General features: G+C 42.6%; 2 protein-coding genes across 2 annotated transcripts; one reads left to right on the top strand and one right to left on the bottom strand.

The window, feature by feature from the left end:
* Positions 1–249: 249 nt before the first annotated feature.
* Positions 250–1,012, top strand: LOC124688734. The gene has a single exon (XM_047222373.1). The coding sequence runs from the start codon at positions 296–298 to the stop codon at positions 794–796; it is 501 nt and encodes a 166-aa protein (XP_047078329.1). The 5' UTR covers positions 250–295; the 3' UTR covers positions 797–1,012.
* Positions 1,013–4,900: 3,888 nt separating this feature from the next.
* Positions 4,901–5,481, bottom strand: LOC124690893. The gene has a single exon (XM_047224218.1). The coding sequence runs from the start codon at positions 5,479–5,481 to the stop codon at positions 5,077–5,079; it is 405 nt and encodes a 134-aa protein (XP_047080174.1). The 3' UTR covers positions 4,901–5,076.
* Between the last annotated feature and the right edge of the window lie 3,406 nt (positions 5,482–8,887).

The raw sequence follows: 8,887 nt of genomic DNA on the forward strand, positions 1-8,887 counted from the left end.
TTGGTTTGTACTGCACGAAATTGGCCATAATTTTCACAGACATTTTCAAACCAAGTTAGCATGAATCCTTACAATATTGGGTTGTGGGCCGACGTTGACGCCAATCTAGGACCGGTTTCAGTGTGCGGCAGGGCGAGCCGCCCACCGAACTGTTTAGCTCTTCCCGACCATATGAAGTTACCAGACTAGCCCTGGCTTCCTATATATGCCCTCCAAACCGCTTCCTCTGTTTACTAGCCACTTTCCTGAACCACCTCTGCCACACCAACTTCTCTCTCTAATTTCAACAGTTCTAATGGCGACGGCGGTTGCCAGTCGGCCCAGCGGGCCGGTTCTTTCGATACCAAACTACCGCTCCGCCTCCCCCAACCGTATCAAGCTTTCCGCCGCCGCTGCCGCCGGAGCCCGCTCGCCGGGCAAGACCATCAGTGTTGCATCGGCCGCCCCCGCGAAGAGCCGTCAGTCCTGTATGTGCTCTCCGACGAACCACCCCGGCTCGTTCCGCTGCAGCAAGCACAAGGAGCGCAAGCAGGAGGCTCCGGCCTGCCACGGCCACGGCCACAGCAAGCCCGCCTCTCCGCCTTCGCCGGCATCCCTCGGCAGCGGGGCCTCCAAGATGGTGACGCTGGTGCGGGTCGGCGGCGCCATGCAGAGCGGTACGTGGGCGCGCAGGGCGCTGTCGCCGACCCCGCAGTCGCCGCACCGGAGGCGCGCTTCCGCCGGCTTCCGGCCCCGACCTAGCCGTCTCTCCACTGTCTCCTTCCCCGGGGACTGCGCCGGCGACAACCGCCAGTGAACAAACACAACCAACTCCGTCGACATGCCATAGCTGCAGCCTGCAGGGTACCTGTACATACTGAGCACTGATAGTGAGCATAGTTGTCTGTAAGTAATTAGCCTGTGGTAGACTGGAGTTTTTGATCCAGGTAGCAGTCTAGCAGAGTTCATCCTCCCTTTCGTTTTGGATATATACATGAGTGAGAAATGGAGACATTCGGATACATGCATCTCAGTCTTATCCGCCATGGATGATTGTTGCTACAACAGCTTTCTGTTTCTGGAGTGTGGCAACGTCCCTCCCTTCCCCTGTTTCTCTTTTAGATAAGCTCGATCGGCACCAGTTGAGTGACCGGTGGCGTCTCGCCGTCGGTTCCTCCCGTCACGCGACAACCGTGCCCCCACCCCGATGATACGAGCAACTTAGAGCAAAGGGGGAAAGCCTCCTGTTCCGAAGAAATATGTGTGCTCCGTAACATTTTCGTTATGCAACTGACATGGACTGTTTCCCTCGTCATTTAGTAACTGACAATTATCTTCTAAGGAAAATGTGATCCTAACAACTCCTTTTACTGAGAAGGAGGTGTACGATGCAATTTCACAGATGGAACACAATAAAGCTCCTGGCCCGGATGGTTTTCCGGCGGAGTTTTATCAAATGTTCTGGGAAGTAATTAAAATTGACATTATGGCACTATTTGATCAACTTGTTTCAGGGGATTTGCCCCTGTACAAACTGAATTTTGGTGTTATTACTTTACTTCCAAAGATGCAGGACGCATTTCAGATTCAGCAATATAGGCCTATTTGCCTTCTAAATGTTTGTTTCAAAATATTCACTAAGGTAGCGACAAATCGCATTACGGGGATTGCCCCAAAAGTGATAAAACCTACTCAGTCGGCATTTATGCCGGGTCGTAACATTCTAGAGGGGGTGGTAATTTTGCATGAAACAATTCATGAATTACATAGTAAGAAAATGGATGGTGTTCTTTTAAAAATTGATTTTGAGAAGGCATATGACAAGGTCAAGTGGTCCTTTTTGCAACAGTCCATGAGAATGAAAGGTTTTGATAATGGATGGTGTAAGTTAATTGAATCTTTTATGCAAGGAGGAAGTGTTGGTGTTAAAGTAAATGACGACATTGGCCGCTATTTTCAAACAAAAAAAGGAGTCAGACAGGGTGACCCATTATCTCCAATGCTTTTTAACATAATAGCAGATATGCTTGCTATTTTAATCGAAAGAGCAAAGGAGGATGGCCAAGTGGGAGGTCTTATTCCTCATCTTGTTGAGGGAGGACTGTCTATCCTACAATATGATGATGATACAATTTTGTTTTTAGAACATGACTTGCAGAAAGCGGTAAATATGAAGCTAATTCTATGTTTGTTTGAAGAATTATCGGGCCTCAAGATTAATTTTCATAAAAGTGAGATTTTCTGTTTCGGAAAAGCCAAGGAGGAAGAGCAACATTACAAACAAATTTTTGGATGTGATATTGGGGAGTTACCTTTTAGATACTTAGGAATTCCAATTCATTTTAGGAAGCTTAAAAATTCAGATTGGTATCCAGTGGAGACCCGATTTGAAGGTAAATTGGGATGCTGGAAAGGAAAATTGTTATCGTATGGCGATCGATTAGTACTTATCAATTCTGTTTTAACAAGTCTTCCAATGTTCATGTTATCGTTCCTGGAAATACCCGTTGGGGTGAGGAAGCGTCTTGATTTTTATAGGTCTAGATTCTTCTGGCAGTCAGATGAAGCTAAGAGAAAATATAGACTCACAAGATGGAACATAATCTGCCGACCAAAAGATCAAGGAGGTTTAGGTATTGAGGTTCTTGAACTCAAAAATAGATGTTTATTGAGTAAATGGCTCTTTAAACTACTAAATGAGGAAGGGGTGTGGCAAGAGTTGCTACATAATAAATACCTCAGCCAAAAAACCCTTGCTGAGGTGCAGGCAAAACCGACTGATTCCCCTTTTTGGAAGGGACTCATGCGGGTAAAAGACGATTTTTTTCGTAAAGGATATTTTAAAATTGGAAATGGTGCTACGACAAGATTTTGGGAAGATATTTGGTTAGGAGAATCCTCATTAGCTACTCAATACCCATCTTTATATAATATTGTGAACCATAAGAATATGTTAGTGGCTCATGTATTGGCACAAGCACCACTAAACATTGGTTTCAGACGTGTGCTATCTGGTAATAAATGGACGGCGTGGCTACACTTATGCCAAAGATTAATGATGGTCAATTTAAATAATGAACCGGACTGTTTTATGTGGAAACTAACAACTAATGGGTTGTTTACAGTTAAATCTATGTATGAGGATCTTATGAATGATCATACAACATACTTGCGGAAATATCTTTGGAAAATGAAAATCCCCCTAAAAATTAAAATTTTTATGTGGTTCCTGAGTAATAAGGTGCTATTGACAAAAGATAATTTAGCAAAGAGACAATGGACTGGGTGTACTAAATGTGTTTTTTGCGGAGAACAAGAGACGGTAGAACACTTATTCCTAACATGCCCATTTGCTAAACTAATATGGCGAACTGTGAATTTTACTCATAATCTCCCTCCACCAACCAATATTACAAATATGTTTGGAAATTGGTTAAAAGGACTTGACAAACAATCCAAGGTTTTAATATGCATTGGTGTATCAGCCTTATGTTGGTCAATATGGAGATGCCGCAATGATATAATCTTTAACAACAAGAAAAATTTCAATTTTTTACAGGTTATCTTCTCCATGGTGCATTGGATCCAACTCTGGGCTCTCCTCTCACCACCAGAGCAACGGGATGTCATGGCTTCTGGATGCACACGGCTCCAGACGGTCGCTCAGGATATCTTGTGCCGGGCTGGCTGGCAGCATATTAGTCGACTAGAGGATGCATAGTCGGCTCCTGCTATTTTCCTTTTTTCGCTGGTTGATTTTTGTATCGACTTTAGGCGATTCTTTAGATGTAATAAGTACTGAACAACGATTACTGGTTTCTTAATAAAAGGCTGTGTGCATCATCACGATGCAGAAGCCGGGTTTTTCCCTTTTCAAAAAAAAATTTAGTAACTGAGATGAACTGAGGATTTGTCCACCTATCCTCTGTGATATTTTCTACGGTAAAAGTATTCCTGGTGAAATTGATGAACTGAACCGGAACACAAGATTTTTTTTCTCTGTTGAGCTCGTGATATTTTTACTGATTTTTGTTAGATTCGTGATAGTTTGCTGTTGGCGGAGAGGTTTCGATTCCCCCTCTCGCTCTTAAAATTGCGCAAGAAGATTGTGGGAAGAACGGTGGGCGCATAGCTGGCCTGGCCATCACCTGCTTCTTGTTCGTTGTGGAAGGCGATACTTAACCTGCTCAGCTTTTTCACCTGAAATCTGCTACCACACACACAGCAATACAAATCACCTGTTGACGCCATGTCTCCGTCCATCAGATGACTGTCTATTCAAATGCTTTTGCCCCAAGACAATGATATCAAATTAATAGGTGCTAACCGAACGACACAAAATGTGGACGGGATTGTGGAAAGGGATTTTCCATGTCTCTATTTAATCCCCTACAAAACCAACGAGGCCTAACTAGGGATGCAAATGGTATAGATAGATTTATCTACAAATTGCACCCGCATCCGACTTTTAAGAATATATGGTGTGCATATTAAAAATTCGTCGGATATGGATACGGATATGAATATTTGTCAAACGGATACCCGCCGAATATGGCAGTGCATATGGTATAATCGAAATCCTCCGATGGGTATAGATTATCCAATATATTTTTACAGATTATCTGGGGTCCTCAAAGAGGATTATCCAATGAAATTGGCTCAACACCAAATATCCAGACAATCTAGTTACTCCATCGACCGAATTGTGCGTGCTACATCTAAACTTACCTGCATGTCCCTGGAGCAAAGCAAAAGTAATCCAGAGTATTAGCACCCAAAGATAAATAAACTTGCTTTAGAAAGATAAAGAAATGTAAGTAGAAAGATGTTTTTTTTTCGGAGTGTAAACACAAGTATACATGATCTCTACAGCAGCACAAAGATTCAGGCAGATAGACATATATAAGCCACTTCATTTCATTTCCGCCTCCGGAGAAAATTTACAAGGAGACGTATATACACATTTTGGTACCAGTAACAATCAGTTGAGTACTACTCAGCAAAGAGTTGAGTCGCTGTAAGATTTTTTTTGCAAAGCTAGGCTCCAGGCCGCTAATCCTACAGGACGCATATGCGTGCGCGCGAAGAAGAGGCGCACTACGAACGAAGCAGAGCAAGGTGCCGGGGCTGGCGACACGAACTGGCGGCGGCGAGGCGGCCCAGCCTGGAGAGGCGGGGCTTGAACTCGCGGCAGCGGCGGTGGTCGCGGCGGCCGGAGGACGGCGGCGGGCTGGCCAGCAGCCCCTGCAGGTGCGCGCGCAGGACGGGCCGGCCCTTGCTCGTCGCCCTGCTTCCACCGCTGCTCCTGCTCCACGTCACGCCCGGCGCCGCGGCTTGCTGAAGCGAGGCGCGGACGGAGGACGAGGACTGCAGTGGCCAGCCGCGGGGAGTTCGGTGGCGGCTGCAGCGGAAGGAGCCCGGGTGGTTCGTCGGCGAGCAGAGACAAGTCAACATGGGTGCCTTGCATCTCGCGGCCGCGTCGGAGACAGATGGGTTCACCATGGCTTGGGTGTCTCTCGTCGGAATCTTGGCTGGCTTCTCTTTCTGGCCGGAGATTAGGAGAGTGCGGCCGTGGGTAGCTAGATGGCGGTGTGCTCGCCTTCCCTGGGTCGCGCTCCTGGTTTTATAAGCGTGGCGCAACTAGCTAGATGGCCGGGTGGATTTTTAAGCTTAATTTCGCGTGTAATTTCTGCCATCGTCGGAGACAGAAGGTGTCTTTCTCAAGAACAACGTTGTTTCTAGTTCAGTTTGCGCTTCTCACTATTTTTGGCGGCGAGTTCGAAAATCCTTATTCATTTCTTATTTTATCTTTGAGTTTGTAAGAAATTTTCCGCACCACCTTTTACAGTTTAGCCCCTTATGTTACCAAGTTTACTTTAACTTCATATATTTCATCCTCAAAAATAAAAACGGTTCCTAGTCCATTTTCTAAATTTAACCTCCTTTAAAAATTGCATGGTCTTATATATATTGCAATTACGTGTAAGCACATTCATACAAATCAACAAAAGTCATGTAAATTCATAGCATCGTCATACAAATCACTAATATAATCGCATAGTGCATACAACTCATTAACATCCAAATCACTAGCATATATAGTCTTATAGATCACAGTGCCTACCTTCTCCACTTGATCAATCACAGGGGCATTGGAACACATAACAAAAATGTGGCACCTATTCAAGATTGATGCTAGTTATCTAGATTCTCCACTTGTGTTAGAATTATTAAAACACCCATACATTTGTTGTTAAAATTCATGCAAAGATTGCTTTCCACTCTGATAGTATAATAACTCCTGAAGAAGAGTTTGATCACTCCATAGGAAATACAATGCATTGTCGCTATCCTCCGTGAGCTCCCTCCTTTTACACTTCTTCACGGAACAACATATTTCAAATAAAATTATGTAAATATACTGGCGCATATCTTCTACCTCATTCACAAGAAATGGCAAAAAAATTAATACCTTGTTCGCATTGTGCAGAATGCCATTGATGCGCCCTCAAGATGAAATAAGACATTGAATTTACTGTCCCAATCAATTATATGGAATCTGCTAGAGATGCTCTAAGATGCATATATATGTCCTTACTATATACATATACATGTAGTAAGTACGTCCTCGGCATCCTGTGTATGTACAGTCTGTCAGAGAAGGCAGAAACATGCATGCATGTGTCATTTGGGCAGGAAAATAATTTCACTAATTTATTCTATTCCCTCCAATCTAAAATTAATTGTCGTAGATTTAGAAAAACTTTTTCCAAAATCTTTTTTAGATTTATTAAAGTTGCGACAACTAATTTAGCTGAGAGATAGTACTAAAAAATCGACAGAGAACTAGTCAAAAACATTATCAAAGTCTATCTTTTGGAGGAATTTCGTGTTTAAACGTACTGTTGACTGCAAATTACCAACCGCGAATGCTTGAATTGTTCTAGTACATGTTGCTCTAAAATTGAAATGTCCTAGTAGTGCTACGGAAATATGCGGACGGGAATGGATTCATAGAGTACCAGAATTTCAAAATCACGAAAATTTATAGATCTAAGTGTAAAGAAGATTTGAAATAAGTAATGCACATACATATTGACTTGAATAGTATCCGTACAAAATTTCAAAATTTGTTTTATCGTATGTCGGTTCCACAAAAAAGAGAAATCAGAATTCCACAATGAAATCATGGGTACTTGTATTGTTCATCACATACTTTTGAATTTACCTTTCAAATTTGTTACCCATATACCTATATACATCCTATACATGCACGATTTATAGCTTGTTTTTAAATTTTTATTTACTATTATTGAGTTTTTTGTTAATCTAAGATCAGGAGATGTGATTGTAGAACAATAAAGAGGGGTAGAGATTGGCAGAATATGTTAGATGTATTATTGAGCCTCTCGGACGAGTATATATATATAGGAGTTCAAAACTTAGAGGCTAAGAAGCTCTTCTAGAGATAATGTAGGAGATTATCTACAAATCCTATACATATCATTTGACATATAATATTACCTAATATATCTATAACATTGGTGTTCTAAAAATGCACTCACAGTGCTGCTTCCTATGTCTTAGTCGATCAATGACTTGATTATTTGCGATGCTTAGCCAAAACCTTGGAGTCCTAACGTGAGAGGACACGACCATGACCATGACATGAGGTTTACTCACGGGCTTAGATATACTAGTACATTTAGTAGGGTAGTGTATCAATCTCCGATGTTTAATATGGCAGAGAAGAAGCTTAATTCAACCGTGCATGCAGTATTTCTATCCTCATATGGTAAGTATTGCCGTATTGGATCACTCTCATAGTCATTTGCTTTGCTCAACTCGAATTAGCTTAAAGTAAAGCTACTTGATTCATTGTAGCCGTACATGTTTGCTAGCATGCTGCTGTAGGTGAAGAGACAAAAATAGTCTCTGAATGGGACGCACCTATACACGTACAATTTCTTCAGAATAACCAAATCAACGTCGAAGTGGAATTAATCAAAGGCGATCGGATCTCCGCTGAGTGAACACCCGTAAACCAAACTGTTAGTGTAAACCATACAAGTGGTCTGACCAACATGCTTAACAAAATAACAAGGGTTGCCCTCTTGTATATGTTTGGTCGTCATCTGCAGCTTCAAATTGGACTCCCAAACAAAAACAAAACAAAACAAAAAAAATCTTGCGGGACTACTTGCTTTCCTCCTCCATCCAGCAACTTAACTGCAGCTAGATGACCGTCCAACGATCACATCGCTTGCAGAGGCTTATCCAAAACAACTGCCATTTACTGGAAATTATCCAAATCAGAAACCTAAGTAATAGTTACGTGGATCCCATTGTCTAAAAGATACCGCCGGCCTCTTGCAGCAGCTTGGGCCAGCGGCATGGCCGGCCAGGCCATGTGAAGCCAACAGTTAAGGTGGTGATCGCGATGTTAGCCTGGAGGAGGCAGGCAAACATCTTTTTGGAAATGGACGCCAACATCTTACCTGTCAAGATTTTCCTTTGATACAGCTGTGGTGAAAACTACGTGGTAGTTAGCTGGGCTGGGATCTCGCAACCAACAGCCAATATATAATTAGCAGGTTAATTTTTCAACATTTTTTTCCTTTTCTTGCTTTCCTTTTTTATTGGAATTGAATGAAACCAAGTTTTAGTTAGCTAAATTAAACATGTGCAAAGAATAAGGTGAAATGGGAAAGGTTTATCTATTGGTATTGTGAATCTTGTCATATGATCATCTCATTGCTTATGTTTGTTATATTGTGATCCAAATTCATGTTAAAGGGAGGCTAACTTTTGACGAGCCGAGTAAGGTCCGTCGCTGGGTAGGCTTGGGCCGAATCAATGCCACGCCCTATATATACCTTTTGTAAACTGCTGGCTAGGGTTGATCAGA

The sequence above is a fragment of the Lolium rigidum genome, chromosome 2 (genome assembly GCF_022539505.1).
Source record: "Lolium rigidum isolate FL_2022 chromosome 2, APGP_CSIRO_Lrig_0.1, whole genome shotgun sequence".
NCBI classification, from domain to species: domain Eukaryota; kingdom Viridiplantae; phylum Streptophyta; class Magnoliopsida; order Poales; family Poaceae; genus Lolium; species Lolium rigidum.